The 20,343-nt window shown below is 44.9% G+C and overlaps 1 protein-coding gene across 2 annotated transcripts in view; it reads left to right on the plus strand.

Moving 5' to 3' along the window:
- Positions 1 to 20,052, plus strand: part of LOC135518453 (solute carrier family 46 member 2-like) — a 41,523-nt gene extending 21,471 nt beyond the window's left edge. The window contains exons 4-7 of one of the 2 annotated variants that reach the window (XR_010452156.1): positions 4,015 to 4,098; positions 13,505 to 13,661; positions 15,024 to 15,146; positions 18,761 to 20,052. Coding sequence is in view for 1 of the 2 variants with exons in the window: in XM_064943629.1 (XP_064799701.1) it covers positions 4,015 to 4,098; positions 13,505 to 13,661; positions 15,024 to 15,081 (299 nt within the window). In the remaining variant the exon portion in view is untranslated. Of the gene's footprint in view, positions 1 to 4,014; positions 4,099 to 13,504; positions 13,662 to 15,023; positions 15,330 to 18,760 lie in introns of those variants that run through there. The other variant, XM_064943629.1, reaches the window with a different exon arrangement.
- The last annotated feature ends 291 nt before the right edge of the window (positions 20,053 to 20,343 follow it).

Here is a 20,343-nt window from a genome sequence, read left to right on the forward strand (position 1 = left end):
ATTTATTATAATAGACAGCTGACAGAATATTATACAATAGACAGCTGACAGAATATAATATAATAGACAGCTGACAGAATATAATATAATAGACAGAATATAATACAATAGACAGCTGACAGAGTATAATATAATAGATAGCTGACAGAATATATTATAAAATAATAGACAGCCGACAGAATATAATATAATAGACAGCTGACAGAATGTAATATAATATAATAGACAGCTGACAGAATATAATATAATAGACAGCTGACAGAATATAATATAATAGACAGAATATAATACAATAGACAGCTGACAGAGTATAATATAATAGATAGCTGACAGAATATAATATAATAGACGGAATATAATACAATAGACAGCTGACAGAGTATAATATAATAGATAGCTGACAGAATATATTATAAAATAATAGACAGCCGACAGAATATAATATAATATAATAGACAGCTGACAGAATGTAATATAATATAATAGACAGCTGACAGAATATAATATAGTTTACATTTACATTTAAGTCATTTAGCAGACGCTCTTATCCAGAGCGACTTACAAATTGGTGAATTCACCTTCTGACATCCAGTGGAACAGCCACTTACAATAGTGCATCTAAATCATTTAAGGGGGGGAGAAGGATTACTTATCCTATCCTAGGTATTCCTTGAAGAGGTGGGGTTTCAGGTGTCTCCGGAAGGTGGTGATTGACTCTGCTGTCCTGGCGTCGTGAGGGAGTTTGTTCCACCATTGGGGGGCCAGAGCAGCGAACAGTTTTGACTGGGCTGTGCGGGAACTGTACTTCCTCAGTGGTAGGGAGGCGAGCAGGCCAGAGGTGGATGAACGCAGTGCCCTTGTTTGGGTGTAGGGCCTGATCAGAGCCTGGAGGTACTGCGGTGCCGTTCCCCTCACAGCTCCGTAGGCAAGCACCATGGTCTTGTAAGCGGATAAGCTTCAACAGGAAGCCAGTGGAGAGAGCGGAGGAGTGGGGTGACGTGAGAGAACTTGGGAAGGTTGAACACCAGACGGGCTGCGGCGTTCTGGATGAGTTGTAGGGGTTTAATGGCACAGGCAGGGAGCCCAGCCAACAGCGAGTTGCAGTAATCCAGACGGGAGATGACAAGTGCCTGGATTAGGACCTGCGCCGCTTCCTGTGTGAGGCAGGGTCGTACTCTGCGGATGTTGTAGAGCATGAACCTACAGGAACGGGCCACCGCCATGATGTTGGTTGAGAACGACAGGGTGTTGTCCAGGATCACGCCAAGGTTCTTAGCGCTCTGGGAGGAGGACACAATGGAGTTGTCAACCGTGATGGCGAGATCATGGAACGGGCAGTCCTTCCCCGGGAGGAAGAGCAGCTCCGTCTTGCCGAGGTTCAGCTTGAGGTGGTGATCCGTCATCCACACTGATATGTCTGCCAGACATGCAGAAATTCGCCACCTGGTCATCAGAAGGGGAAAGGAGAAGATTAATGTGTGTCGTCTGCATAGCAATGATAGGAGAGACCATGTGAGGTTATGACAGAGCCAAGTGACTTGGTGTATAGCGAGAATAGGAGAGGGCCTAGAACAGAGCCCTGGGGGACACCAGTGGTGAGAGCGCGTGGTGAGGAGACAGATTCTCGCCACGCCACCTGGTAGGAGCGACCTGTCAGGTAGGACGCAATCCAGCGTGGGACGGAGATGAACTCGGAGAGGGTGGAGAGGAGGATCTGATGGTTCACAGTATCGAAGGCAGCCGATAGGTCTAGAAGGATGAGAGCAGAGGAGAGAGAGTTAGCTTTAGCAGTGTGGAGCGCCTCCGTGATACAGAGAAGAGCAGTCTCAGTTGAATGACTAGTCTTGAAACCTGACTGATTTGGATCAAGAAGGTCATTCTGAGAGAGATAGCGGGAGAGCTGGCCAAGGACGGCACGTTCAAGAGTTTTGGAGAGAAAAGAGAGAAGGGATACTGGTCTGTAGTTGTTGACATCGGAGGGATCGAGTGTAGGTTTTTTCAGAAGGGGTGCAATCGCTCTCTTGAAGACGGAAGGGACGTATAGCGGTCAGGGATGAGTTGATGAGCGAGGTGAGGTAAGGGAGAAGGTCTCCGGAAATGGTCTGGAGAAAGAGGAGGGGATAGGGTCAAGCGGGCAGGTTGTTGGGCGGCCGGCCGTCACAAGAAGCGAGATTTCATCTGGAGAGAGAGGGGAGAAAGAGGTCAGAGCACAGGGTAGGGCAGTGTGAGCAGAACCAGCGGTGTCGTTTGACTTAGCAAACGAGGATCGGATGTCGTCGACCTTCTTTTCAAAATGGTTGACGAAGTCATCTGCAGAGAGGGAGGAGGGGGGAGGGGGAGGAGGATTCAGGAGGGAGGAGAAGGTGGCAAAGAGCTTCCTAGGGTTAGAGGCAGATGCTTGGAATTTAGAGTGGTAGAAAGTGGCTTTAGCAGCAGAGACAGAGGAGGAAAATGTAGAGAGGAGGGAGTGAAAGGATGCCAGGTCCGCAGGGACAGTTTTCCTCCAATCGGCTAGCTCTGTTCTGTGAGCTCGCAATAGTCGTCGAGCCACGGAGCGGGAGGGGAGGACCGAGCCGGCCTGGAGGATAGGGGACATAGAGAGTCAAAGGATGCAGAAAGGGAAGAGAGGAGGGTTGAGGAGGCAGAATCAGGAGATAGGTTGGAGAAGGTTGAGCAGAGGAAGAGATGATAGGATGGAAGAGGAGAGAGTAGCGGGGAGAGAGAGCGAAGGTTGGGACGGCGCGATACCATAGTAGGGGCAGTGTGGGAAGTGTTGGATGAGAGCGAGAGGGAAAAGGATACAAGGTAGTGGTCGGAGACTTGGAGGGGAGTTGCAATGAGGTTAGTGGAAGAACAGCATCTAGTAAAGATGAGGTCGAGCGTATTGCCTGCCTTGTGAGTAGGGGGGAAGGTGAGAGGGTGAGGTCAAAAGAGGAGAGGAGTGGAAAGAAGGAGGCAGAGAGGATTAGTCAAAGGTAGACGTGGGGAGGTTAAAGTCGCCCAGGACTGTGAGAGGTGAGCCGTCCTCAGGAAAGGAGCTTATCAAGGCATCAAGCTCATTGATGAACTCTCCGAGGGAACCTCGCTGACAGAATATAATATAATAAAATAGACAGCTGACAGAATATAATATAATATATTAGACGGCTGACAGTGTACAATATAATAGACAGCTTACAGAATGTAATATAATAGACAGCTGACAGAATATAATATAATAGACAGCTGACAGAATATAAAGAATATAATATAATAGACAGCTGACAGAATATAATATCATAGACAGCTGACAGAATATAATATAATAGACAGCTGACAGAATATAATATAATACAGCTGACAGAATATAATATAATAGACAGCTGACAGAATGTAATATAATATAATAGACAGCTGACAGAATATAATATAATAGACAGCTGACAGAATATATTATAAAATAATAGACAGCCGACAGAATGTAATATAATATAGACAGCTGACAGAATGTAATATAATATAATAGACAGCTGACAGAATGTAATATAATAGACAGCTGACAGAATGTAATATAATATAATAGACAGCTGACAGAATGTAATATAATATAATAGACAGCTGACAGAATATAATATAATAGACAGCTGACAGAATATATTATAAAATATTAGACAGCCGACAGAATATAATATAATATAATAGACAGCTGACAGAATGTAATATAATATAATAGACAGCTGACAAAATTTAATATAATAGACAGCTGACAGAATATATTATAAAATAATAGACAACTGACAGAATATAACATAATATAATAGACAGCTGACAGAATATAATATAATAGACAGCTGACAGAATATAATATAATAGACAGCTGACAGAATATAATATAATAGACAGCTGACAGAATGTAATATAATATAATAGACAGCTGACAGAATGTAATATAATATAATAGACAGCTGACAGAATGTAATATAATATAATAGACAGCTGACAGAATATAATATAATACATACTTATTCTTTTCAGCACGAGCCCTCACACTGTTCGCCCTGATTCCCATGCCAACCATCCGTGCCCTACTGTCTAAACAGGTCAACGGCTCGTCATATGGTAAGTTCTATAATACAAGTTCTATAATACAAGTTGACAGAATATAATATAATAGACAGCTGACAGAATGTAATATCATATAATAGACAGCTGACATATTATAAAATTGTCTAGACAGTTCTATAAATGTAATCTAGTTAATAACAGCTCTAGTTCTGTAACCCCGTCTCTAGTTCTGTAACCCCGTCTCTAGTTCTGTAACCCCCGTCTCTAGTTCTGTAACCCCCGTCTCTAGTTCTGTAGCCCCCGTCTCTAGTTCTGTAACCCCCGTCTCTAGTTCTGTAGCCCCCGTCTCTAGTTCTGTAGCCCCCGTCTCTCGTTCTGTAGCCCCCGTCTCTCGTTCTATATAGCCCCCGTCTCTAGTTCTGTAACCCCCGTCTCTCATTCTGTAGCCCCCGTCTCTAGTTCTAGAGCCCCCGTCTCTAGTTCTGGAGCCCCCGTCTCTAGTTCTGTAGCCCCCGTCTCTAGTTCTGTAGCCCCCGTCTCTAGTTCTGTAGCCCCGTCTCTAGTTCTCGTCTCTAGTTCTGTAGCCCCGTCTCTAGTTCTGTAGCCCCCGTCTCTCGTTCTGTAGCCCCCGTCTCTCGTTCTGTAGCCCCCGTCTCTAGTTCTGAGCCCCCGTCTCTCGTTCTGTAGCCCCCGTCTCTAGTTCTGTAGCCCCGTCTCTAGTTCTGTAGCCCCCGTCTCTAGTTCTGTAGCCCCGTCTCTCGTTCTGTAACCCCCGTCTCTAGTTCTGTAACCCTCGTCTCTGTTTTAGAGCCCCGTCTCTCGTTCTAGAGCCCCCGTCTCTCGTTCTGTAGCCCCGTCTCTCGTTCTGTAGCCCCCGTCTCTCGTTCTGTAGCCCCGTCTCTCGTTCTGTAGCCCCCGTCTCTCGTTCTGTAGCCCCCGTCTCTCGTTCTGTAGCCCCCGTCTCTCGTTCTGTAGCCCCCCCGTCTCTCGTTCTGTAGCCCCCGTCTCTAGTTCTGTAGCCCCCGTCTCTCGTTCTGTAGCCCCCGTCTCTAGTTCTGTAGCCCCCGTCTCTCGTTCTATATCCCCCCTCTCGTTCTGTAGCCCCCGTCTCTCGTTCTGTAGCCCCAGTCTCTAGTTCTGTAGCCCCGTCTCTCGTTCTATAACCCCGTCTCTCGTTCTGTAACCCCCGTCTCTCGTTCTATAACCCCGTCTCTGGTTCTATAGCCCCCGTCTCTGGTTCTATAGCCCCGTCTCTGGTTCTATAGCCCCGTCTCTGGTTCTATAGCCCCGTTCTGGTTCTATAGCCCCGTCTCTAGTTCTATAACCCCGTCTCCCGTTCTATAGCCCCAGTTTCCCGTTCTATAACACCCGTCTCTAGTTCTGTAGCCCCGTCTCTACGTTCTGTAGCCAGCCCCTCTACTTCTGTAGTCTACTTCTGTAGCCCCCTCTCTACTTCTGTAGCCCCCCTCTCTACTTCTGTAGCCCCGTCTCTCGTTCTGTAGCCCCCGTCTCTCGTTCTGTAGCCCCCGTCTCTCGTTCTGTAGCCCCGTCTCTCGTTCTGTAGCCCCCGTCTCTCGTTCTGTAGCCCCCGTCTCTCGTTCTGTAGCCCCCGTCTCTCGTTCTGTAGCCCCCGTCTCTCGTTCTGTAGCCCCCGTCTCTCGTTCTGTAGCCCCCGTCTCTCGTTCTGTAGCCCCCGTCTCTAGCTCTAGAGCCGCCGTCTCTAGCTCTAGAGCCCCCGTCTCTAGCTCTAGAGCCCCCGTCTCTAGCTCTAGAGCCCCCGTCTCTAGTTCTAGAGCCCCTTTTTTCAGTTCTGGAGCCCCCGTCTCTAGTTCTAGAGCCCCCGTCTCCAGTTCTAGAGCCCCCGTCTCCAGTTCTAGAGCCCCTGTCTCTAATTCTAAAACCGCTGTCTATACCAATCAGTAGGGTATATTTCATGTGAGAGTGAAATCAGTAGGGTATATTAAGGTCATGTTAAGTGAAATCAGTAGGGTATATTAGGGTCCGCTCAGTAGGGTATATAGGGTCATGTTAGGGTAAAATCAGTAGGGTATATTAGGGTCATGTTAGGGTAAAATCAGTAGGGTATATTAGGGTCATGTTAGGGTGAAATCAGTAGGGTATATTAAGGTCATGTTAGGTGAAATCAGTAGGGTATATTAGGGTCATGTTAGGTGAAATCAGTAGGGTATATTAGGGTCATGTTAGGGTGAAATCAGTAGGGTATATTAGGGTCATGTTAGGGTGAAATCAGTAGGGTATATTAGGGTCATGTTAGGGTAAAATCAGTAGGGTATATTTGGGTCATGTTAGGGTGAAATCAGTAGGGTGTATTAAGGTCATGTTAGGGTGAAATCAAAACAAATCAAATGTTATTTGTCACATACACATGGTTAGCAGATGTTAATGCGAGTGTAGCGAAATGCTTGTGCTTCTAGTTCCGACAATGCAGTAATAACCAACAAGTAATCTAGCTAACAATTCCAAAAATACTACCTTACAAGTGTAAGGCGATAAAGAATATGTACATAAAGATATATGAATGAGTGATGGTACAGAGCAGCATAGGCAAGATACAGTAGATGGTATCGAGTACAGTATATACATATGAGATGAGTATGTAAACAAAGTGGCATAGTTAAAGTGGCTAGTGATACATGTATTACATAAAGATTCAGTAGATGATATAGAGTACAGTATATACATATACATATGAGATGAATAATGTAGGGTATGTAAACATTATATTAGGTAGCATTGTTTAAAGTGGCTAGTGATATATTTTACATCATTTCCCATCAATTCCCATTATTAAAGTGGCTGGAGTTGAGTCAGTGTGTTGGCAGCAGCCACTCAATGTTAGTGGTGGCTGTTTAACAGTCTGATGGCCTTGAGATAGAAGCTGTTTTTCAGTCTCTCGGTCCCAGCTTTGATGCACCTGTACTGACCTCGCCTTCTGGATAATAGCGGGGTGAACAGGCAGTGGCTCGGGTGGTTGTTGTCCTTGATGATCTTTATGGCCTTCCTGTGACATCGGGTGGTGTAGGTGTCCTGGAGGGCAGGTAGTTTGCCCCCGGTGATGCGTTGTGCAGACCTCACTACCCTCTGGAGAGCCTTACGGTTGTGGGCGGAGCAGTTGCCGTACCAGGCGGTGATACAGCCCGCCAGGATGCTCTCGGTTGTGCATCTGTAGAAGTTTGTGAGTGCTTTTGGTGACAAGCGGAATTTCTTCAGCCTCCTGAGGTTGAAGAGGCGCTGCTGTGCCTTCTTCACGATGCTGTCTGTGTGGGTGGACCAATTCAGTTTGTCTGTGATGTGTACGCCGAGGAACTTAAAACTTACTACCCTCTCCACTAATATTCCATCGATGTGGATAGGGGGGTGTTCCCTCTGCTGTTTCCTGAAGTCCACAATCATCTCCTTAGTTTTGTTGACGTTGAGTGTGAGGTTATTTTCCTGACACCACACTCCGAGGGCCCTCACCTCCTCCCTGTAGGCCGTCTCGTCGTTGTTGGTAATCAAGCCTACCACTGTTGTGTTGTCCGCAAACTTGATGATTGAGTTGGAGGCGTGCGTGGCCACGCAGTCGTGTTGAACAGGAAGTACAGGAGAGGGCTCGGAACTTACCCTTTGGGGCCCCAGTGTTGAGGATCAGCGGGGTGGAGATGTTGTTGCCTACCCTCACCACCTGGGGGCGGCCCGTCAGGAAGTCCAGTACCCATTTGCACAGGGCGGGGTCGAGACCCAGGGTCTCAAGCTTGATGACTAGCTTGGAGGGCACTATGGTGTTGAATGCCGAGCTGTAGTCGATGAACAGCATTCTCACATAGGTATTCCTCTTGTCCAGATGGGTTAGGGCAGTGTGCAGTGTTGTTGAGATTGCATCGTCTGTGGACCTATTTGGGCGGTAAGCAAATTGGAGTGGGTCTAGGGTGTCAGGTAGGGTGGAGGTGATATGGTCCTTGACTAGTCTCTCAAAGCACCTCATGATGACGGAAGTGAGTGCTACGGGGCGGTAGTCGTTTAGTTCAGTTACCTTAGCTTTCTTGGGAACAGGAACGATGGTGGCCCTCTTGAAGCATGTGGGAACAGCAGACTGGGTTAGGGATTGATTGAATATGTCTGTAAACACACCAGCCAGCTGGTCTGCGCATGCTCTGAGGGCGCGGCTGGGGATGCCGTCTGGGCCTGCAGCCTTGCGAGGGTTAACACGTTTAAATGTTTTACTCACGTCGGCTGCAGTGAAGGAGAGTCCGCATGTTTTGGTTGCGGGCCGTGTCAGTGGCACTGTATTGTCCTCAAAGCGGGCAAAAAAGTTATTTAGTCTGCCTGGGACCAAGACATCCTTGTCCGTGACGGGGCTGGTTTTCTTTTTGTAATCCGTGATTGACTGAAGACCCTGCCACATACCTCTTGTGTCTGGGCCATTGAATTGAGATTCTACTTTGTCTCTATACTGACGCTTAGCTTGTTTGATTGCCTTGCGGAGGGAATAGCTACACTGTTTGTATTCGGTCATGTTTCCGGTCACCTGATTGAAAGCAGTGGTTTGCGCTTTCAGTTTCACGCGAATGCTGCCATCAATCCACGGTTTCTGGTTTGGGAATGTTTTAATCGTTGCTATGAGAATGACATCTTCAACGCACGTTCTTATGAACTCGCACACCGAATCAGCGTATTCGTCAATGTTGTTATTTGACGCAATACGAAACATATCCCAGTCCACGTGATGGAAGCAGTCTTGGAGTGTGAAATCAGATTGGTCGGACCAGCGTTGAACAGACCTCAGCGCGGGAGCTTCTTGTTTTAGTTTCTGTCTGAACGCAGGGAGCAATAAAATGGAGTCGTGGTCAGCTTTTCCGAAAGGAGAGCGGTGCAGGGCCTTATATGCGTCGCGGAAGTTAGAATAGCAATGATCCAAGGTTTTTCCAGGCCTGGTTGCGCAATCGATATGCTGATACAATTTAGGGAGTCTTGTTTTCAGATTAGCCTTGTTAAAATCCCCAGCTACAATGAATGCAGCCTCAGGATATATGGATTCCAGTTTGCAAAGAGTGAAATAAGGTTCGTTCAGAGCCATCGATGTGTCTGCTTGGGAGGCAATATATACGGCTGTGATTATAATCGAAGAGAATTCCCTTGGTAGATAATGCGGTCAACATTTGATTGTGAGGAATTCTAAATCAGGTGAACAGAAGGACTTGAGTTCCTGTATGTTGTTGTGACCACACCACGTCTCGTTAACCATGAAGCATACGCCCCCGCCCCCGCCCCTCTTCTTACCAGAAAGATGTTTGTTTCTGTCGGCGCGATGCGTGGAGAAACCAACTGGCTGCACCGACTCCGATAGCGTCTCTCCAGTGAGCCATGTTTCCGTGAAGCAAAGAACGTTACAGTCTCTGATGTCTCTCTGGAATGCTACCCTTGCTCGGATTTCATCAACCTTGTTGTCGAGAGACTGGACATTGGCGAGAAGTATGCTAGGGAGTGGTGCACGATGTGCCCGTCTCCGGAGTCTGACCAGAAGACCGCTTCGTTTCCCTCTTTTACGAAGTCGTTTTTTTGGGTGAAAGGCACACAAAAAAAACACAGAACACAGGATCCGCTTCGTGAAAGTCATATTCTTGGTCGTACTGATGGTGAGTTGACGCTGCTCTTATATTCAGTAGTTCTTCTCGACTGTATTTAATTAAACCTAAGATGACCTGGGGTACCAATGTAAGAAATAACACATCAAAAAACTAAAAACTGCATAGTTTCCTAGGAACGCGAAGCGAGGCGGCCATCTCTGTCGGCGCCGGAAGTATTATCAGTAGTGTATATTAAGGTCATGTTAGGGTGAAATCAGTAGGGTATATTAGGGTCATGTTAGGGTGAAATCAGTAGGCTATATTAGGGTCATGTTAGGGTGAAATCAGTAGGGTATATTAGGGTCATGTTAGGGTGAAATCAGTAGGCTATATTAGGGTCATGTTAGGGTGAAATCAGTAGGGTATATTAGGGTCATGTTAGGGTGAAATCAGTAGGCTATATTAGGGTCATGTTAGGGTGAAATCAGTAGGGTATATTCCCGGTGGGCCGCTTGACAATTGGGGCCGGTGCAACACAAAATATAAATAACCCCAGCCCCCACTTAAATAAAAATAACCAAGTGCTGTGTCTCTGATTGGCCCAGCGAGTGGGCTGTCGGCCCACTGCGGTTGGGTATTACATCTGTCAGCCTCTCTCTCCCAGCCAATTACTTTGGTCCAGTCCATTCTAACTTTACCCAGGATAAATAATGGAGTGGAGCAGACGGACAAACAAAAATAAAAAACATAAAGGTGGTGTTGAAAAACGAAGAAGAAGAGGTTGAAGTCCCTTGAGGCTGATGCAGCCAAATGTTTTAAAATAACAAATGATTCATTTGGCGCCATTTCCAGTCAATCATCTCAGACTAGTGAGTCTGAAGGCAGCAGAGAGGAGAGAGAGCAACCTATTGTTGAGCCCAGCGATACCAATTCAATTGTTAGTCAAGGTTTGGCAGCTGAAGCGGTAAGACAGAAGACAATAGGGAGAAGGTAAGCAACGTTTGGGTTTGGCTAGCTGGCGATTTAGCTATATCGGGTCCCCATGTGCAGTTGCAAACCGCAGTCTGGCTTTTTTTATGGCGGTTTTGGAGCAGTGAATTCTTCTTTGCTGAGCAGCCTTTCAGGTTATGTGGATATAGGACTTGTTTTACTGTGGATATAGATACTTTTGTACCTGTTTCCTCCAGCATCTTCACAAGGTTCTTTGCTGTTGTTCTGCACTTTTTTGCACCAAAGTACGTTAATCTCTAGGAGACAGAACGTGTCACCTTCCTGAGCGGTATGACGGCTGCGTGGTGTTTATACTTGCGTACTATTGTTTGTACAGAGGAACGTGGTACCTTCAGGCGTTTGGAAATTGCTCCCAAGGATGAACCAGACTTGTGGAGGTCTACAATTTTTTTCTGAAGCAGGTTATACGCTAGATGACAGCAATATCGACCATGGCAACTTTTTATGGATGATCATTCTGCTGGGAAAGTACAAACTGTGTATTTATTTTATTTTATTTGACCTTTATTTAACTAGGCAAGTCAGTTAAGAACAAATTCTTATTTCCAATGACAGCCTAGGAACAGTGGGTTAACCGCCTGTTCAGGGGCAGAACGACAGATTTGTACCTTGTCAGCTCGGGATTTGAACTTGCAACCTTCCGGTTACTAGTCCAACGCTCTAACCACTAGGCTACCCTGCGCCCTATAGGGTAGCCTGCCATATGAAAGAGTATCTCACTACCTGCATCGAGAAAAGCAAAACACTGAGTCCTGGTCAAGAAGGGACAGGGGCTCTCTAATCACTCTTATCAAAGACCACTATCGATAACGTCGTTACCACCATCCAACACACAATGCAGGCCACCATATCAAGTGAAATCCAGGAAGCTGGTGTGTTTTCAGTCCAGATTGACGCTACATTACAACACAAGGTCAATACCCTGTCATAGTCAGATATGTGACGAATGTCGTCCATGAGAGGCTTGTGGCTGTGGTGAAATGCAAGGCATCCACTGGACATTACTTTGTCCAGGTACTGAGGGAAGTTCTGCAAAACAGTCCAGATTGACACTATGCAGGACATTACAACACAAGATCAAATGCTCTCTCATAGTCAGATATGTAACGAACGTCGTCCATGAGAGGCTTCAGCAAGTGCATTGGTTATTCCACTGATGGAGCCTCCAGTATGCAAGGCCAGTATAAAGGCTTCTCTGCCGTGCTCTCTGCAAAGTCCACCAATCGAGTGCTTGTGTGGTGCTATGCACAGGATGTGAACACTACACAACCAGGACTATGGAGGATCAATGAACCTGAGGGAAATGAAGACGAGGTAGAGATGGTGAACAAGAACTGTTCATCTGGCGAGGACTGTCCAGTGTGTTCCTACCGTATTCTTAGTCAGTACAACCTATTGACCGACACATACCACATCCTGGGCCTTGCTTACAGGTTCCTACTTACCCTGTCAGTAACCCAGGTAACGAGCGGAGATTCTCTCCTCTGAAATTCATCAAGAGTAGGCTCAGGAGCACACTCTCAACAGCACCTGGAAGCATTTATGCTAATGGCTACTGAGCGAGATGTTTTAATGGCCCTGGACAGTGACCTGGTTTATAGATGGCATTTCTGCGAGAAGTGAGTTACTGCAGAAATTGCTCATTTAAAATATTTGTATTTTATCCTATGACTTGCCTACACACCAGTCTTTTCGCCAACAAATTTCACCCTCTCTTGTTGATTTTACTGGTCAGATGGTTCCAGAGATTCTTGCCACCTTGCTGCCAGTGACATTGTGCCAATATGGGCTCTTTCTAGCCAGCCTCCTCCTAAGAGCAACATGTTCCCCTTGTTCTATTTTAATTAAGTTATTATTATAAATATTGTTCAGTAATCTTGTTTACATAAAGTGTGGTGTGGGTTGTGTGGGTGGTGGTGTATCCCTGGGTGGGTTTTGGTCTAAATGTACAGGGACATTTTTCATTCCCAGTCTGTCCCTGGGTACAGTTAGTATTAGCGTGTCAGTCAGGTGTGGTCGGGATGGAAAGTGTGTCTCTCAACATCATATCCTTTACCTTCCTGACAGTCCTTAACTGGAAGTGAACCTGCATAGCACAGAATAAGGGAACAAACAAGAAGCTCTGGCAAATGGCACCCTATTCCCTTTATAGTGCACTTACGAACCCCTTCACACCTGTAGGGAACAGGAGACCTTTATAGTGCACTTACCAACCCCTTCACACCTGTAGGGAACAGGAGACCTTTAGGGATGCACCCTTGTTGTCGCTAAGTAAATAACCATAACAAAGCTTTCGTTACGTTAGTATGTGGTTGACCCAGAACAGGCACTCTGGTGATTCTCTTCCCTGTTCTACTGTGACGAGGTAACAAGGGGAAGTTACAACTACCGTAGCAAGCAGACAAGTCAACCTATCGCACACCACCACCACAGCATGAATAGATTTACTCTCTGCCAACAACTTTACTCAACTGGAACTCTCTGACCAGCTAGTGTATCCAGTTCTGCTTCCTTTAAGGGCTCGATGTAGCGTTACAGCGTGGGTGGAAGTTTTTAGGCAATGTGCCCGAATTAGCGGGAGACCGCATTTACAGGTAAATGCTGCATATATCAGCTCAATCAGAATTACCTTCAAATGTAGGTTACGCAATCTGTAAGGTTTCCGCGATAGAGATTGAATAGATCCCTAATCATTTGAAAAAGGGAGCACTACACTGATTTGGCAGAGAGAAAAATAGTAAATGCCTTTCACCCATTGACATAATGCTTTCATCTGCTCCTCTCAGACCTACAGTGTGTGGTGTACCAGCTTCCTCTACGGACACTGGTAGGAAACTGCAGCAGACAGACAATGCTAACTGACATGTCTTTTCTCTTCACAGGGATCACCCTCATCTCACTGCAGCTGTCCTTTAAGATCGCCAGCCTGGCCTACACTCCCATCTACACCAAGGTGTACCAGGCTACGCTGGACTGGTTCCCCGGGTTCGTCTTCACCCTGTCCAGCATCTTCACCGTCCTCGCCACCATACCTGTCAGGTAAGATATGACATCATCAGTCCTCAGCACCATACCTGTCAGGTAAGATATGACATCATCAGTCCTCACCACCATACCTGTCAGGTAAGATATGACATCATCAGTCCTCACCACCATACCTGTCAGGTAAGACATGACATTATCAGTCCTCACCACCATACCTGTCAGGTAAGATATGACATCATCAGTCCTCACCACCATACCTGTCAGGTAAGACATGACATCATCAGTCCTCACCACCATACCTGTCAGGTAAGATATGACATCATCAGTCCTCACCACCATACCTGTCAGGTAAGATATGACATCATCAGTCCTCACCACCATACCTGTCAGGTAAGATATGACATCATCAGTCCTCAGCACCATACCTGTCAGGTAAGATATGACATCATCAGTCCTCACCACAATACCTGTCTTGTAAGATATGACATCATCAGTCCTCGCCACCATACCTGTCAGGTAAGATATGGCATCATCAGTCCTCACCACCATACCTGTCAGGTAAGATATGATATCATCAGTCCTCACCACCATACCTGTCAGGTAAGACATGACATCATCAGTCCTCACCACCATACCTGTAAGGTAAGACATGACATCATCAGTCCTCACCACCATACCTGTCAGGTAAGATATGACATCATCAGTCCTCAGCACCATACCTGTCAGGTAAGATATGACATCATCAGTCCTCACCACCATACCTGTCAGGTAAGATATGACATCATCAGTCCTCACCACCATACCTGTCAGGCACCATATGACATCATCAGTCCTCACCACCATACCTGTCAGGTAAGATATGACATCATCAGTCCTCACCACCATACCTGTCAGGTAAGATATGACATCATCAGTCCTCACCACCATACCTGTCAGGTAAGATATGACATCATCAGTCCTCACCACCATACCTGTCAGGTAAGATATGACATCATCAGTCCTCACCACCATACCTGTCAGGTAAGATATGACATCATCAGTCCTCACCACCATACCTGTCAGGTAAGATATGACATCATCAGTCCTCACCACCATACCTGTCAGGTAAGATATGACATCATCAGTCCTCACCACCATATGTGTCAGGTACATAATATATAATAGTATATTCCATTTAGCAGACACTTTTATCCAAAGGAACGTAGTCATGCGTACACACATTTTACATACGGGTGGTCCTGGTAAATCCACCCACTATCCTGGCATTACAAGCACCATGCTGTATTGACTCAGCTCCCCTAAGTACAGTGTAAGTACACGTCGTTGTTACACTGAATGGTGACACAGTAATAAGGGCCCTGTAAATGTAAAGTGTAACCACATTTCCTTTGTAACATGGGTTTTCTCCTCCTCCAGCGTGGTGGGCTGCAGAGCTGGCCGGGCTGACGGTTATGAAAGGATCCTGGGGGACTGAGGGCGGTGATGTCATCGTGTCGCCACGTCAGGCTATGAGTCGATACTGGGGGGGTACTGTGAATGGTGGGGAAACTGCACTATAACGAGCCTTTGATTGAATCCCAGCTGAGACTGAGCCAATGGACATGAACTGACGGGGCATTAATGAGAAGAGTGTTGACTGGTCCACTGCCTACTACCCATGGCCTTAATATAGAATAATCAGACTGGTCCACTGCCTACTACCCATGGCCTTAATATAGAATAATCAGACTGGTCCACTGCCTACTACCCATGGCCTTAATATAGAATAATCAGACTGGTCCACTGCCTACTACCCATGGCCTTAATATAGAATAATCAGACTGGTCCACTGCCTACTACCCATGGCCTTAATATAGAATAATCAGACTGGTCCACTGCCTACTACCCATGGCCTTAATATAGAATAATCATAGACTGGTCCACTGCCTACTACCCATGGCCTTAATATAGAATAACCAGACTGGTCCACTGCCTACTACCCATGGCCTTAATATAGAATAACCATAGACTGGTCCACTGCCTACTACCCATGGCCTTAATATAGAATAATCAGACTGGTCCACTGCCTACTACCCATGGCCTTAATATAGAATAATCAGACTGGTCCACTGCCTACTACCCATGGCCTTAATATAGAATAATCATAGACTGGTCCACTGCCTACTACCCATGGCCTTAATATAGAATAATCATAGACTGGTCCACTGCCTACTACCCATGGCCTTAATATAGAATAATCAGACTGGTCCACTGCCTACTACCCATGGCCTTAATATAGAATAATCAGACTGGTCCACTGCCTACTACCCATGGCCTTAATATAGAATAATCAGACTGGTCCACTGCCTACTACCCATGGCCTTAATATAGAATAATCATAGACTGGTCCACTGCCTACTACCCATGGCCTTAATATAGAATAATCATAGACTGGTCCACTGCCTACTACCCATGGCCTTAATATAGAATAATCAGACTGGTCCACTGCCTACTACCCATGGCCTTAATATAGAATAATCAGACTGGTCCACTGCCTACTACCCATGGCCTTAATATAGAATAATCAGACTGGTCCACTGCCTACTACCCATGGCCTTAATATAGAATAATCAGACTGGTCCACTGCCTACTACCCATGGCCTTAATATAGAATAATCAGACTGGTCCACTGCCTACTACCCATGGCCTTAATATAGAATAACCATAGACTGGTCCACTGCCTACTACCCATGGCCTTAATATAGAATAACCATAGACTGGTCCACTGCCTACTACCCATGGCCTTAATATAGAATAATCAGACTGGTCCACTGCCTACTACCCATGGCCTTAATATAGAATAACCATAGACTGGTCCACTGCCTACTACCCATGGCCTTAATATAGAATAACCATAGACTGGTCCACTGCCTACTACCCATGGCCTTAATATAGAATAACCATAGACTGGTCCACTGCCTACTACCCATGGCCTTAATATAGAATAATCAGACTGGTCCACTGCCTACTACCCATGGCCTTAATATAGAATAATCAGACTGTTCCACTGCCTACTACCCATGGCCTTAATATAGAATAATCAGACTGGTCCACTGCCTACTACCCATGGCCTTAATATAGAATAATCAGACTGGTCCACTGCCTACTACCCATGGCCTTAATATAGAATAACCATAGACTGGTCCACTGCCTACTACCCATGGCCTTAATATAGAATAATCATAGACTGGTCCACTGCCTACTACCCATGGCCTTAATATAGAATAACCATAGACTGGTCCACTGCCTACTACCCATGGCCTTAATATAGAATAATCAGACTGGTCCACTGCCTACTACCCATGGCCTTAATATAGAATAATCAGACTGGTCCACTGCCTACTACCCATGGCCTTAATATAGAATAATCAGACTGGTCCACTGCCTACTACCCATGGCCTTAATATAGAATAATCAGACTGGTCCACTGCCTACTACCCATGGCCTTAATATAGAATAATCAGACTGGTCCACTGCCTACTACCCATGGCCTTAATATAGAATAATCAGACTGGTCCACTGCTTAATATAGAATAACCTACTGCCTACTACCCATGGCCTTAATATAGAATAATCAGACTGGTCCACTGCCTACTACCCATGGCCTTAATATAGAATAATCATAGTGGTCCACTGCCTACTACCCAAGGCCTTAATATAGAATAATCAGACTGGTCCACTGCCTCCACTGCCTACCCATGGCCTTAATATAGAATAATCATAGACTGGTCCACTGCCTACTACCCATGGCCTTAATATAGAATAACCAGAATGGTCCACTGCCTACTACCCATGGCCTTAATATAGAATAATCAGACTGGTCCACTGCCTACTACCCATGGCCTTAATATAGAATAACCATAGACTGGTCCACTGCCTACTACCCATGGCCTTAATATAGAATAATCAGACTGGTCCACTGCCTACTACCCATGGCCTTAATATAGAATAATCAGACTGGTCCACTGCCTACTACCCATGGCCTTAATATAGAATAATCAGAATGGTCCACTGCCTACTACCCATGGCCTTAATATAGAATAATCATAGACTGGTCCACTGCCTACTACCCATGGCCTTAATATAGAATAACCATAGACTGGTCCACTGCCTACTACCCATGGCCTTAATATAGAATAATCATAGACTGGTCCACTGCCTACTACCCATGGCCTTAATATAGAATAATCAGACTGGTCCACTGCCTACTACCCATGGCCTTAATATAGAATAATCATGGTCCACTGCCTACTACCCATGGCCTTAATATAGAATAACCATAGACTGGTCCACTGCCTACTACCCATGGCCTTAATATAGAATAATCAGACTGGTCCACTGCCTACTACCCATGGCCTTAATATAGAATAATCAGACTGGTCCACTGCCTACTACCCATGGCCTTAATAGAATAATCATAGACTGGTCCACTGCCAACTACCCATGGCCTTAATATAGAATAATCAGACTGGTCCACTGCCTACTACCCATGGCCTTAATATAGAATAACCATAGACTGGTCCACTGCCTACTACCCATGGCCTTAATATAGAATAATCAGAATGGTCCACTGCCTACTACCCATGGCCTTAATATAGAATAATCATAGACTGATCCACTGCCTACTACCCATGGCCTTAATATAGAATAATCAGACTGGTCCACTGCCTACTACCCATGGCCTTAATATAGAATAATCAGACTGGTCCACTGCCTACTACCCATGGCCTTAATATAGAATAATCAGACTGGTCCACTGCCTACTACCCATGGCCTTAATATAGAATAATCATAGACTGATCCAATCATCAGATAATGTATGCCATTTCGCATTCAGTTACGTATGAGTGGCGGTGCCAGCCCCAGGCTATACCGACTGAGACACACACTTCTTCTGTGCACTGTCAAGACAAGCTGATTGTACAATAGTTTCTAAAGACAAGCTGTCACACCCTGATCTATTTCACCTGTCTTGTGCTTGTCTCCACCCCCCTCCAGGTGTCGCCCATTTTCCCCATTATCCCCTGTGTTTTTATACCTGTTCTCTCTGTCTGTTGCCAGTTCGTCTCGTCAAGCCTGCCAGCATTCTTCCCATACTCCTTTTTTCTCTCTAGTCCCTGTTTTATAGGTTTCCCGATTCTGACCGTTCTGCCTGCCCTGCCCGCTATTCTGTACCTTGTAACACTGCCATGGATTCCTGACCTCTGCCTGCCCTGACTGCTGTTCTGTACCTTGTAACACTGCCATGGATTACTGACCTCTGCCTGCCCTTGACCTATCGTTTGTCAACCCCTGTTTTTGTAATAAACTTTTGTTACTTAGAACTGTCTGCATCTGGGTCTGATCATATAAACTGGCCACTATCAGACCTCATGTCTCAAGGATTAAAAATCCTTCATTAACCGGTTTCCTCCCCTGAACTACACTGATTGGAGTGGATTTAAAAAGGGACATCAATAAGGGATTATAGCTTTCACCTGGATTAAGATGATCAGTCCGTCATGGAAAGAGCAGTTGTTCTTAATGTTTTGTACACTCAGTGTGTGTCGCAAGTCAAAGTAAAAGTCTGGAAAGTTAAAACCTCAGATTCAGGGACATGCAAAACGTTCCTATTTATTCTATGAGTTTTATATGAAGTCTGTTATGGCTGGGTTTACTTTTGTAAAGAATGTCTTCAGTGTGGTAATTGGTACTCCCATTAAATCAATATGAAACCTTTGGGAGCCATGCCATTCTAAAGAGGTATGTTCAACCTGTAAGATTTATGGGAAGGTAATTAAATTTACCTAGATCTGCTTTCATTTTTTTGAGGAATGAGATAAAGTTATCTTTATATACATTTGTTGTCACTTATTAAGCATTCTAAGTATTTTATATTTTTTGTTGTAAACTTAAAGGTTTGCTGTAGATTTTTCCTATTGACATTAATTCCACGTTCATTTTAAATCCTGAGATTTAATACGGATTTTGTTTTTAACAAGGGGGTCACTGAGTTTTCAGTATTAGTCAGGTATATCAGGAGATCGTCAGCAGATAAGTTTAGTTTATATTCATGTTTACCAATACTGGTACCTGTTATGTTTGGAACCTGTCTAATTCTTACTGGATGTGGTTCAATTGCCAGTTCAAACAGGAGGGGGGAGGAGGGACGTCCCTGCTTTGTGCCCCTTTCTAAAGAAATGTAATCAGATAATGGCTGAGTTTTGTATATTTTAGCTTTATGATTTTTGTATAATATTCGTTTGAATATTGGTGAGATGAATGTTTCCAAAGTTTTTAATATAAGAGTCCACACGGTCAAAAGCCTTTTCAGCATCAACAGTCAATTTTTTTTGAATATTGTATAATACTAAAACATGTTATTGTATTTGTTTGTATGCCTTTTTTAATAAACCCTTAATATTTATCAAGTACTTTTGCCATTCTATTGTTTATAAGTTTCGTTATTATTTTATTGTTGCCAATTTATAAAAATGAATCTTTAATCTGCAGAGGAATCTGGTTTTAATATGACTGAAATAACCGTTTGATACATGGATATTGGAAGTACTGAATTGAGTGTTGTCCAATTTTGTTTTTGTTTTTTAAATAAACAATTATATGGGAAAAGCCCTGTTTTTTTCTCTGAGTGAAAGTTTTAACAGTCTTATTTTTAGGGTGATTTTCGTCTTTTGTGATATTTTTTTAAAACTATCTG

Source organism: Oncorhynchus masou, chromosome 28, assembly GCF_036934945.1.
Source record: "Oncorhynchus masou masou isolate Uvic2021 chromosome 28, UVic_Omas_1.1, whole genome shotgun sequence".
NCBI lineage: Eukaryota > Metazoa > Chordata > Actinopteri > Salmoniformes > Salmonidae > Oncorhynchus > Oncorhynchus masou.